The sequence below is a fragment of the Galeopterus variegatus genome, unplaced genomic scaffold, assembly GCF_000696425.1.
Source record: "Galeopterus variegatus unplaced genomic scaffold, G_variegatus-3.0.2 Scaffold1028, whole genome shotgun sequence".
NCBI lineage: Eukaryota > Metazoa > Chordata > Mammalia > Dermoptera > Cynocephalidae > Galeopterus > Galeopterus variegatus.
Genome location: NW_007727139.1, coordinates 423,606 through 437,188, shown reverse-complemented (window position 1 = coordinate 437,188; position 13,583 = coordinate 423,606). Strand labels below are relative to the sequence as shown.

Here is a 13,583-nt window from a genome sequence, read left to right as displayed (position 1 = left end):
CCACGCCGCGCCCCGCCCCCGGCGCCCCGACCCGCGCCCCCGCCTGGGCCCAGCAGTCCGCCCGCGAGGCCGCCGTGTCTCCCCACCTTCGGTACCCCGGGAGCCCTCCCTGACCTGGTGGTGGGGCTTTTTCATCGTTTTCTTAAAAAATAATTTTTGATTTTAACTTTACCGTAACAAGCAACTCATGCCTGTAAAACTTGCAACAGGCCCCAAAGGATGATGACTGCAACTGATTGGAAAATGTGGAAAAAAATTATGTGTATATAATCTCCGTGAATTTATTATAATGGTACCCAAAACCCGGCCACCGTGGGCATTAGCTCATTCATTCTGAAAATTCTAGAGGGAAACCATCAAGCATCCATCCTGTGTTTCAGTCACAAAATAGTTGAGGAGGGAGAGTTCTTTTAGAGCAGTCCCGCTAATACATGAGAAGGGAATGGGAGAGTTAGAAAATTATTTTACACCCCTTTATGAAATCATGGATTCAGGCGATGATCATGAAAAGATACCAAACCCAAGAGATGAAAGGTTGGCGGGGAACTTGGAAATGGAGGGGCCAAGTTAAGAAGACGGGACCCGCCAATCAATCTTTGTGTCCGGAAGTACGAGCGCCACCTCCGGTGGATCGTTGCCAAAACACAGGGAGCCCGGACCTCGTCTGGCCTCTAGATCTAACCAACAGTTTGCAGGAAATAAAGGGGGATGGAGGAAAAACTTAGAAGCAGCAGAGCAATCAGGCAAATCCAGAATGTGAGGTAAATCCAGAATGTGGGGCATTTTACAGGACAAACGACTCAGTTTCTTCAACAAATACGTGGCATAAAAGGTGAACACAGGAAGGGAGAATTATTGGTTTTAAAAACTTAACAGTCATAATAACCAAATTCCATACACGGACCTTGTTTGCATCCTAAATCAAACAAACTAGGTCTAACCAGAAAGTTTTTGAGACAACCAGGAAAATAAAACTTAATATTTGCCAACCCAAAGAGTGAAAAATTGTATCCTATTTTTGAACTTACATTTTCTGGATTCCTGGAGAGGTGTTCATGTATTTATTGGCCATTTGACTTACTCCTGTGAATTGCCTGTTCATACCTTTTGACCACTTTTTGTTTGTGGGGTTTATCTTTTTGTAAAGTAAACTTTTTCACTGAGATATAACATAACATACAGAAAAATACACAAATCTTTTTATGAATTTTCACAAACTGAACAAATAAGGTAACCAGCACCCAGATCAAGAAATAGAACATTACTGGCTCCCCAGACAGCCTCCTTGTCCCCTCCCATTCACTGTGTTCCTTCCAAAATTTAGGGGATTAATTTTGCCTGTGTTTGAACTTTTCTTTTTTTGGCAGCTGGCAGGTACAATGTGTTTGAACTTTATGCAAGTGGACTCACAGTATGATTCGTGGTTGGCTTCTTTTCAACTTTATATTTATGAGATCCCTCCATTTTTATATATATCTTCTTATTCTTGATTTACAAGATGTTCTTTATTTCGTCTGGAAGCTAATCTTTTGGTATATAATATTTTGGAAGAAGATGTAGGAGAATGTTCTCCTACTTGCTTAATTAATATTGTTTTTTGTTCACTTATTTTTGTTTGCTTTTCTTTTTTGGTGGCTGGCCGTTAAGAGGATCAGAATCATTGATCAAGGTGGCAGCCTAACCCACTAAGCTAACCAGCCAGCCCTACTTAGTGTGTGTTAAATGAACACTTTTAATTTACTGAAGTAAACATATTTAAAGAAAAAACTTAAGATCGCTATCATTCTGAGCAAAAAAATCCGTGAAAACACAGGTTTGAAATTCTAATTACTTTTAAAAAATCCATTGAGATTAATATACAACTTTTAAAAAAATGTTCATATGTGTGCTACCTAAATTCTGTCCTGCACCACCTGTGAGTTCATGTTTTATTTATTTTTTTGTTTTGTTTTGTTTTGGCGGCCGGCGGGTACAGGGATTGAATCCTGAACCTTGGTGTTAAAAGCACCTCAATCTGACCAACTGAGCTAACTGGCCAGCCTCTTGTTTTTTGGGGGGTGGTGGTGGGTTTTTTTACATATTCATTCAACAACTATTGCTTACCAAGTCTGTACTTATTCTAGGTTCTGTATATGTTTTTCATTTGGCACTCTCTAAAAGTAACTTTATCCTTTCTAAAATACTAAAATAACTTCTAGTTCACCCTTTTGTGATATAATTTAACTTCACCTTTTTCTGTGTTATAATTTAAATGTTTGCTTTTAACGAGTTAATGCTTTTAACAGAAAAAATGTGGTACAATATAACTGTTCTATTCACAAGATAATTATAGCATTCAGAAAATGCATTATTTCCGAGTGCACTACAGTGTGATGCAGTAATGAGAGTTTAAAGTTGTCAAATAGATGCTTTCTCCTTTTAGATTTCGTGCCTTTTTACTACATAAGTAATACATATTCCTTGTGGGAATGTCAGAAAATGCAGATGAGCAAAATAGGGTAGGGGAAGAAGCTTGTATTGGGGATGAGGTTATGATTTACAAGATGACAAAACACTCCCACTCCCAGTAGCCAAATTAGTATTAGTAGATAATTCAGACACTCAAAACTACATCTGGGGCATGAAGGGGCTAAAAAAAAAAAAAAAAAAAAAACATCAAGTGAAAAGAGCCCTGGGCCGCGAATCCCGGCTCGGCTCCGCCTTTCCATACCGTCCCGCCTCCAGCCCCGCCCCTCAGATTCCCTGTCAGTCCCAGCTCTCGCGAGAGAGCATCCCGGAAGTCTCATGGCCTGGAGCTGGTAGTCTGGGAGCCCACGTGGTCTGGGCTTGGAGTTGCGCCGCTGGTCCAGCCCGGGAGCCGCGAGGGGCAGAGGCGCCATGGGGAAGCTGCGCCGGCGGTATAACATCAAGGGGCGCCAGCAGGCCGTCCCCGGCTCTTCGAAGGCCCCCCCCGAGCCGCCCCCCGTGCGGTTGGAACTAGAAGGTGAGACGTCCCGGGACGGGCTATGAGTTTCGGGGGAGGGGCCGCCCAGGGCTTCGCCGCCAGGGCTGGCCGCCGGGAACCAGGGGTCCGCCGGCCTGTACCCTGCCTTCGTGACTCTAGGGCGGGGGTCCCAGAGAAGAACGCCCACTACAGGTGATCCAAAAGAGGGGGGACAGTGACAGCCTAGTTTTAACAATGAATATGGGACGGTACCCAGGGTGTCTCTCACCCTAAAATAGTAGCATGGAAAATTGCACAAGAAAATGAAGTAGTTCGATCTTTTCCCGTGACTTTTATTATAATCTCCTTGCCAGAGACCCCTCAATTTGTATTTTTTAGCCCAGTCCTGTCTGCTGAGCTCCGGGCTGCATAACATTTCTGCCCAGACTCCTTTGTAGTACAAGTGCCAGGCACTATTCGGTCCTGGAGACATAGCACAAAAGGAGATTTTAAAAAGTCCTGCCGCCGCGAGCTTACGTGCTTATGGGAGGAGACAGGCAAAGGAGACACGTTGTTGACACAATATAGAGTGTTGTGTGGGTACAGGTACTAAGGAGAAAGAGCCTAAGAGGTGATTAGGTGGGTTGTGGTGTTCTGCGGGGTGGCCAGGGAAAGCCTCACTGAGAAAGTGTTATTGGAGTGTTATTGAAGTCCTGCAGGTAGGACCTCATGAGTCACCGCAAGGCTGACTCGAAATGAGGGGGAGCCATGGGAGGGTTTGGAGCAGAGGAGGGACAGGACCTGGGCTTATGTTTTAACAGCATCACTTTGGCTTCTGTGTTGAGGAAAAACAAAGGTAAGCCAAGGCGATCAGTTAGGAAGCTGGAGTTGATGCTTGGAACAGGGAGGCAGCAGTACAGGTGGTGAGAAACTATCGGATTCAGGATGTGGATTTGAAGGTGGAGCTGGCAGGATTTGCTGGCGTGTGCACAAGAACAAAGGAGTTGACAAGAATGACTCCCAGGCCTGGCCACTGGAGAAGGCAGGAGTGGGCAGCTTGGGAGAACCAGGAGCTCAGCTTTGGATATGAGTGGTTTGCGGGCCCTGGTAGATATCCAAGGAGAGAGGGTGGACAGGCAGCTGTTGACCCGGATGCTCAGGAGAGGCAAGTGCAGGTGGAGATATCAATTTTGGAATCATCTGTGTGTAGATGATATTTATGTAAAGTCTGAAGGCTGGATTGGCTTACCAAGGGAATGAGTCCAGCCCTGGAGGAGAGGGAAATGAGCAGGAGCCTGCAAGGGAGATGGAGTGGTCTGTGAGGTGAAGGAGAGCTGGGAAGGAGGGCTTCCCATCTGCGTCAGATGCTGCTTTGGTGTCAGGGAGGGAGAGAAGGACCACTGGATTTAACACCAAGAGGGCATCAATCACCTTGATTGGGCCAGGTTCAGAGAAAAGGTGGGATGAAGTGATTGAGTGGGTTCAAGGATGTCTTGCAGGCCCCTGAAACTCAATGTGTTCCAAAATCGAGCTCATCCAACTTCTTGTGTAAGCCTCCCGAGGGCCGGGCTGATTTAGCATTAGGAAAGATTCCAGAGTCCAGAAGTGGATGGAGGGGGAGCTGGGGCTGCTGGAGAAGCCTGCTTCGCTCTACCCACCAGTCTGCATTCTCTTCCACACTCTTGTTGGACCTGGAAGACAGTGAGGTTCCAGGAAAGAATGTCAGGATGGGAATCTGGAAGGCTGAATTCCCTCTTCACATTGCACAGAGAGGCTGGGAGTTGAGGTAAATTGCTTAACGTTTCTGTTCCTCGATTTTCTCATCTGTAAAATGGGACCAGTAGTAGTGGCCATCCTACCTGCTATCAGAGTTTTGGAGGTGGCATATTGTGAAAATGTGTTTGTGACCAAAACAAGAGTGCTTTGAAAAGTTAAGAAAAGCTATGGAGGCATGAGGCATCTGGTGCCAACCAGAGTAATAGCAGTGACAGCACAGGACAGCACCTCCTAAAGGGCTAAAGACCCCTGGACTGACAGCTGACACTGGACCATTAGAGCCAAGGGGCTGGGGTCTCTTGGACCCAGAGATTTGGGGGAAGTTGTTTCTCACATCAGCACAAGACATCTCCATTTATCCCCACCTGTCTCAGGAGCCAGAGGGATCTTACGAGAACTTAACTCAGATCATCTCCCTCGAAGAGCCTTCCCAACCATCTGTTTCATATTGCCACCCACTTCTTTATTTTTATTTTCACCAAGGGGCTGGGGTCTCTTGGACCCAGAGATTTGGGGGAAGTTGTTTCTCACATCAGCACAGGACATCTCCATTTATCCCCACCTGTCTCAGGAGCCAGAGGGATCTTACGAGAACTTAACTCAGATCATCTCCCTCGAAGAGCCTTCCCGACCATCTGTTTCATATTGCCACCCACTTCTTTATTTTTATTTTCATCACATCCCCTCCCCTTTTTTTTCCTACAGCACAGTGGTTCTCAGACTTTTTGATCTCAGAACCCTTTACATTCTTAAAAAATGAGGACCCCAAACAGTTTTTGTTAGTGTGGATTATATCAATCAATATTTACCATATTAGAAATTAAATTTTTGAAACACAAGAATATATATACAAGTACATGCTCCATTAGCCATCAGCGCAACAATGATTTGGAGCCTATGGAAAACACCACTGTCCACTCTACGCTCTTTTTTGGGGGAGGGGGGCTTTTAATTCTATTTATTTGAGAACTGCAGAATGGGGACAGGTAAGGGGTAGGTAGCATTGCTTAAAATTGTCTCATTCTTAATTAAGGTCACAGAACCTCTTCTGCTCTTTGTAACATAAATAAAGACATACAAACTGAACAGTGAATAAAGAATCAGATACTTCCCATACAAGAACACCAGAGAGGAAACCCCAGCTTCAGATGTAAGGCAGAAATAGGTACTCTCCAAGGTTTCTCCTCCCTAAGATTCTGCAGTAGGTGGAGTTGAAGAGTAATATGATAACTGAATTTTTCTAAAATGGTATAGATTGTATACTTTCAAAGTATTATGTTTAAAAGTAGATCTGACACCAACTGAGCAGCATAGTCTACTGGGCATTCTTAGAGAATGTCATAGTATCATTATGAAAACAGTTTTGACCTCACAGATGCACTTGTTCTATCTGCAAGCTCAATGGGCTCACGGTGGGGCAAGGGCCTGCAAGAGGCAGGAACAGAGCTGCCCTGGAGGGGAAGAGGCCGCATTGGTGAGGGTCTGCACCCTTTGGCTTCCTGGGCTGTGGGTGAGGCAAGCATGTCTTTTCAGACCAGGGCACATTGAAAGGAGTTGATGCAAGCAATGCGCTTGTCCTGCCGGGGAAGAAGAAGAAGAAGCCCAAAGCCCCACCCCTGTCGAAGAAGGAAAAGAAGCCTCTGACCAAGAAAGAGAGGAAAGCGCTGCAGAAAATCTTAGAGCAGAAGGAGAAAAAGAGCCAGGTATGCCCCACTCTGGCACACGGCTCTGCCAGCGTGGTCTCTGAGCAGACTGTCCGTTGGAACTTTCTGAGATGACAGAAATGTTCTATGTCTGCATGGTCTGATGCAGTAGCCACTAGCCGCAGGTGGCTGTTGAGCCCTTGAAATGTGGCTAGTGTGGCTGAAGAACTAAATTTGTAATGTGATTTACTTTTAATTAATTTAAATTCAAATAGCCTCGTGTGGCTGGTGACCTCCATACTGGACAGACGACTCCAGAGCCTTCACACCCTCCCAGGAACCTGCTGCTTGGGACTCTGTCAGTCTGCATCACTTCCAAGTTTGTTGGGGCCAAACATTGGCTACCTGGGCAGTCATTTGGTCAACATGCTCAATTTTTTTTAAAAAATCACTTTTGTGTTATTTTTTAACTGTATTCTAGAGAACTTCAAACTTTTTTCATTACTAGCTGCTTGGGACTCTGTCAGTCTGCATCACTTCCAAGTTTGTTGGGGCCAAACATTGGCTACTTGGGCAGTCATTTGGTCAACATGCTCAATTTTTTTTAAAAGATCACTTTTGTGTTATTTTTTAACTGTATTCTAGAGAACTTCAAACTTTTTTCATTACTATTTTTTTTTTAAGGAAAAAACTTTGTAATGGGAAATTTATTCATTTATTTATTTATTTTGGCAGCTGGTCTGTATCGGAATACAGACCCTTGACCTCGGTGTTATAAGGTGGCACTGACTGAGCTAACCTGCCAACCCTTGAAATGGGAAATTTAAACGTATATAAAAGAATATTATAATAAACTCCCATGTACCTATCACCAGCTCCAACAGTTACCCAGCCCTGGTCAGTCCTGGGTCATCTCAACTGTGGTCATTCTTCTATCTCCTGAGTCATTTTAAAACAAATCCCAGGCAGAATAAACCTGTATTAGTTTCCCGTGGCTGTTTGTAACAAATGACCACAAACTGGGTGGCTTAAAACAACAGAAATTTATTCTGTCATGGTTCTGGAGGCTGGAAGTCCAAAGTCAAGGTGTCATTAGGTCTGAGCTCCCTCACTAGGCTCTGGGGAGGATCCTTCCATGCCTGTTCCAGCCTCTTGGGCTCCAGGCTTCCTTGGCTTGTGGCTACATCACTCCTGTCTCTACCTCTGTCTTTTCATCCCCTTCTCTGTGTGTCTCTGATAAGGACACTTGTCTGTGGATTTGGGGGCCACTTGGATAAGCCAGGTTGCTCTCAAGATTCTTAACTTAATTACATCTGCAAAGATCCTTTTACCAAATAAGATCATGCTCCCTGGCTCCCGGGTATGAACATATCTTTCTGTGGGCCACCATTCAACCCACTATACATAGTATTTTATCCATAAATATTTTAATTTGTGTCTCTAAACCACAATACCATTAACACACCTATATTTTTTAAAATATCACATATCCAGTAAATGGTCAAATTTCCAATTGTCAAAGATGTTCCCCCACCCCATCTCTTTTTTTTTCTCCCTCTCTCCAGTAATATACTTGAAGAAATTGTGTTGTCTCATAGAATTTCCTACAGAATGGATTTTTAAAATTTTATCTCTTTGATGTAGTTAAACCTGCTCCTCTGCCTTCCAAATTTCCTGTAAACTAGTATTTGGATCTAGAACAATGGTTCTCAACCAGGATATTTTTGCACCCAGTTTTGTGGATTGTAACAACTTGGGGGAATGCTGCTGGCATCTGGTGGACAGAGGCCTGGGCTGCTGCTAAATGGCCTGTGGTACACAGAACAGCAAAAAATTATCCAGCCCAAAATGTCAATAGTGCTGAGATTGAGGAACCCTGCTGTGGAGGTTTCATGAGATTCAAGTTTGACTTTCTGGCGAGGCCACCACACACCAGTACAGTGTATTTCCATCAGAAGCACGTGGGTCTCTCGTTAGCGGCCGTGGACATACAGTCCCTGGAGCCACTGATAGAGAGAAGACTCACACTTCTGCGAGTGTAGCCTTTCTCATCCTGTTTAGTATTTTTTTCCCTACCATCCTATACCTTGCCTTTTTTAAAAATAGTGCAATATACATATGGAAGTGTGTATAAAACGTATATGTACAATTTGCAGCTTGACCTTTGATTTAAAAAGAGCCTTGCTAGGCTCTGGGGAGGTATTATCACTGCTGAAATTTTATTTAGAGTTCCACTTCCCTTCTGAGGAGAGGCCATGGTGCCAAAGGCATGACACATTTGTTTCCTTTCCCAGCGAGCAGAGATGCTGCAGAAATTGAGTGAAGTCCAGGTTTCGGAGGTCGAGATGAGACTTTTTTATACCACATCGAAGCTGGGCACTGGGGAGCGCATGTACTACACCAAAGAGTGAGTCGACCAGCCCCTCCCTCCTGCCAGGGCTCCCAGGGGATAGTTGACAGGTTATGGCATCTTCTGGGGGTGGAGTGTTATGAGAAAATACATTTGTGGTGACCCGAGTGGCTGACGATCTTCTGTGCTAAATGCCCCTAATGGGTAAAGGCCATCAATGCTGCTAAACATCCTATAATGCACAGGACAGCAAAGTTTCTTGCTCTGCTAAAGGGGGTATGACCTCATCTAGACTTAATGATATCTGCAAAGAACCTATCTCCAAATAAGATCACATTCTGAGGTTCTGGGTGGACTTGGATTTGGGGGAGATAACTATTCAATCCAGTAGAGCCAACATTTAAGAATTAGGAGGTTTCACATTAAAATCCAGGTTCCCACTTGGTCTTGACCAGTTGGGCAATCTGGCCACACCAGGTTGGCATTTCTCCCGGGCTGCCGACCTCACACAAGCCTGCATGCCCCTCCCACCCTGCCCCCCATGCTCTGCTGTCTCATATGCAGTCGCTGTGGTCATTTGCCTGTACTGGCCTGTCCCTGCAAGCTCATGTTCATTAGTGACTGTTCACTGAGGGCAGACCCTGTCCCGGGCTCTCCTCTAGGGCCTGGGGATAGAGCAGTGCACAAAAATTAAATCCTTTACCTTAGGGAGCTTACAATCTAATGGTGGGGAGATGGGCAGTCATCAAACAAATACGTATATATCAAGTACCAAGCAAAAAATAAAGCAGGGAAAAGTGCATGGAAGGAGAAGGGGAGGTGTTTTGGATTGTATGATCAGGCAAAATCTTCGGGGACATTCGAACAGAGACTTGAGTTTAGTGAGGGAGAAGTTATCTGCAGGAAGGGTGTTTCTGGGGGTGGGAACAGCAAGCGGGCCCTGTGGTGGAAAGGGGCATGGCCTTTGAGTCCTGACCTCTGGTGAGTATTCAGCAACCCATAGCTGCCTTGGGTGTCCTAGGCCTCTGTGCCTGAAGCCTCTGCTCTCCCTGCAGGAAACCCAGTGAGATTGCAGCCCAGGGTCAGGAGAAGATCAGCAGCCTGAGTGGGGCCCACCGGAAGCGGCACTGGCCATCAGCAGAGGAGGAATCCGAGTCCTCGGAGGAGGAGTCTGAGCCTGATGAGGCCCCAGCCCCCGAGCAGGCTGGGGCTGGTGCAGGGACAGCAACAGCATGTATGCCGCCAGCTCCACTGGGGACCAGGGATGAGAGCACAGTGCCCGGCAGTCAGCTCTCCCTGGCTGGGACTTCTGCCCCCTCCCCTCCAGCAGTAGCCTCTGCCCTGGCCAGGCCCCCAGCCAAGCCCGCCATATTCATCCCTGTGAACCGCTCCCCAGAAATACAGGTTTGCTGCTCCAACATTTGTGACTAAGAATGTAGGTTAGCCTGGTGAGGGCTGAGGGTACAGGGAGAGGACCTGTTGGTGAAGTGGGACAGGCTTCATCCCTCTCTGTGCGCCAGTGGCCTCATCTGGGAAAGGGGAGGATGACAGTGCCTGCCTTGTGGGTAGAGAGTGATGAGCATTGATGCTCCACAATGCAGGTGAGGGGCGATGCAGGTGAGGGGCGGGCAGCAGGCCTGGCTCACAGTCGGGGCAATCGAGGGCATGTCTGCAGGCTTCATCACCATATCCTCTGACTGCGTGTCCTATCCAGGTGGCCACTAATCCAGAGAAGAGTCTGGGCAGTAGAATCAGTTGACCTGAAATCGAGTGCTGGGTCCACCACATTCTAGCTCACATCCTGAGCCTCGTTTTCTTCATCTGTAAAATGGGGGTATTCCATCTACTTAAGGTTCTCTACTTCTCTGTGCCTCAGTTTCCTTACCTGGTACAACGAGGTTCTCTCTGGGTTGTCATTCAATGAAAGGATTTAGGGTATGTAAAGCCCACAGTAGAAACCCTGAACCCTTAGAGGTGTCATTTTTGACCGTCTTGTCTGAGGGGGTGTGAGGTTTTGGTGACATCATAGATGCCAGGTCACTTAGCCCAGGGCCTGACCCAATACAGTTGGTGGTTATTCCGTTTGTCCATCAGTGGACACATTTCTGCTGAGTGTATGCAGACCAGACCCTGTACTGGGCACAGGAAATGGGATGATCTGGACCATGGTGTTATCAGCTGGACAGCTGATATGATTCAGTTCTCAACTGAATCGTTTGATCCCTGTACTGACTGGCCAGTACCAAAAAAAAAAAATTTTTTTTAATGCTTTTCATTTCATGACCCAAAGATGCTTGTGACTTCCAGTTTGCAAAGACTGCCTGAGAGAAACTGATTCAGTTCTCAACTGAATCGTTTGATCCCTGTACTGACTGGCCAGTACCAAAAAAAAAATTTTTTTTTAATGCTTTTCATTTCATGACCCAAAGATGCTTGTGACTTCCAGTTTGCAAAGACTGCCTGAGAGAAACATTTGCACGTGTGTGCATAAGAGAAGAAAAAAATGTTTAAAACAGCAGTTAAGATAATAGCAAAAAGCTAAAACAACCCAAATGGCCAGCAACAGAATACTTATACTGTGGTATACTCACATGATGGAACACTCAGTAGCAGTGGGGAAATATTGGAATAGACCTCAGCTACATGCATGGACATGGATAAAGCTCAAAATATGTTTAATTACAAAAAAAAACAAATAGAAAAATATAAATGACACAATGTCATTTATAAAGACAGGCAAACCTAAGCAATATCTTGCTTAGGAATACACATATGGAAAAAAATAACAAAGAAAAGCAAGGACTGATGTCCCAAGGGATGACAGGGAGAGGACTTGGAGGATCCTGGGTCTCTGAATGATTGTGTGGAGCAGAATTCCACACCAACACTAACCACCAGATGGCACTGGGCTATGACATCACTTGGAGGCAAACCTTTGTAATGTGAAGCCACATTTGTTAGAGCAGTCAGCAAACCCTGATTAATACTTTATATATAAGCAAACAAATGTACCTATAACTGAAATTATAGTCTCATTAAACAGTACTTTTTCTCATTTAGAACAATGCACTAGAATTTTCTATCCTTTTTCACTTGAAGAAAAAGGACCTAGTCACATGCCACCTAACTTTCTATAACATGCTTTATAGTTTGAAATAGCTGCTGGAGGAACCCAGCCACCTTCCTGCCTCAGTGCCTTTGCTCGCACAGTTCTCAGTGTGGGATGGTGCCCTTCTTCTTGGCTCCTGCTGGTCTTTTAGCTCTTGCTCTGGACAATTTCCCCGATGGAATAAAGTAAAAATAGAGCAGAACAAAAAATATTAGCTTATTAGCATGCTTGACACATTAGGGTAAGCAATGTTTTATGAAACTTTTCCTTCAGTATATAATGTGTGTGTGTGTGCATGTGTGTATGTGTGTACTGAGTCATGATGTAAAATGTGTTTCTTTCTGTGGGTCATAGGAAAAAAATATTTGAAAGCCACTGCTCTAGAGAGCATACCTAGGAGAGAAATTGCCAGATCCAACATCCTCAGCTTTGATAAAATTAGTATCAGATTGTTTATTGAAGTGATCATACCATACATTGAGATTGCCACCAGCTGCAGCTGGGAGTTCCCATGTCTCAAAGAGGTTTCTCTGCACCAGCCAAGCTGCACCCGAGGACATTGGGCCTGTGGTTCCAAAGGACACAGTCCATGTCTCTGTCTCCAGGAGCCATGGCTCTTTGCCCCCTATATGACTGTCTCATAGCTATCAAGGCTTTTATTCACCAACAGACATATCTGTGCACTGCCTACATGCTGGCTGCCACCTTTGTAGAGGCCATGTTGCCTTATGTATTCTTGTTGTGAGTGAGTGGGGTCACCTTATCTCCTCTGTCATCCTGCGGCCCTCCACTCCCCAATTCCCTGAGTGCTGGCTTCGTCTCTCCTACCAGGAAGAACGGCTAAAGCTCCCCATTCTCTCTGAAGAACAAGTGATCATGGAGGCTGTGGCCGAGCACCCCATCGTCATTGTGTGTGGCGAGACTGGCAGCGGGAAGACCACGCAGGTGCCTCAGTTTCTCTATGAAGCTGGTTACAGCAGGTAGGAGCGAGACACAGGGTTCTCTGAAGGTTTCTTTGGTTACACTGAAGATGTCCCTGAGCCTGAGCTCCCAGGGATCCAATCCTGACTCTGCCATTTATATGCTATGTGACTTCAGACAGGCTACTTTACCTCTCTGGGCCTCGGTTTCCTTGGCTGTGAGATGGGGATAATAATAGCACCTATTTCACAGGGTTGTTATGTGGATTACGTGAGTAGATTTGCCTAAGATGCTTATATCAGCCCTTGGCATATAGAGTGATATATTTACTGTTATCACTGTGTAGCTCCTGTTGGCACCTTTGAACCATGTGTGTCGGGTTCCCCAAGACCACCCCCTGGTTCACTGATTCGCTAAGAGAACTCCTGGGACTGAGTGTACAGTTGTACCCATGGCTGTGATTTGTTACAGCAAATGGATGCAAAGCACAACCAGCAGAGGGAAAAGTCATATGGGGTAAAGTCTGGGGGACTCCAGGCCCAAGCTTCTGCAGCCCTCCCCTGTGGAATCCCATAGGACACTTAATTCCCCCAGTAATCAGTTGTGAAACACGTGTGAAATGTCTTCTACGAGGAAAGCTTGATAGAGACTTAGGGCCCGTGGTTTTTACTGGGGTCACCAAAGCCCACTCTGACAGGAACCCAAATCCCAGATGCCCAGAAGGAAAGTAGGTGTTATCCATAAACCACATCACTTGTACAAACAGGTTAGGGGCAGTGAGCCTTTCTTACCAGGAAGTAGAGGGAATCCTCCCAAAGTCCTCCAGATGCCAGCCGAGGGCCAGGCTTGCCAGCAGCCTTT

At 45.7% G+C, this 13,583-nt stretch overlaps 1 protein-coding gene across 2 annotated transcripts in view; it reads left to right on the top strand.

The window, feature by feature from the left end:
* Positions 1-2,877: 2,877 nt before the first annotated feature.
* DHX37 (DEAH (Asp-Glu-Ala-His) box polypeptide 37) overlaps positions 2,878-13,583 on the top strand; it is a 34,313-nt gene continuing 23,607 nt past the window's right edge. For both annotated transcript variants that reach the window (XM_008574290.1, XM_008574289.1), the window contains exons 1-5: positions 2,878-2,983; positions 6,233-6,402; positions 8,637-8,749; positions 9,748-10,096; positions 12,633-12,781. In XM_008574290.1, the coding sequence (XP_008572512.1) occupies positions 2,878-2,983; positions 6,233-6,402; positions 8,637-8,749; positions 9,748-10,096; positions 12,633-12,781 (887 nt within the window). The remainder of the gene's footprint in view (positions 2,984-6,232; positions 6,403-8,636; positions 8,750-9,747; positions 10,097-12,632; positions 12,782-13,583) is intronic.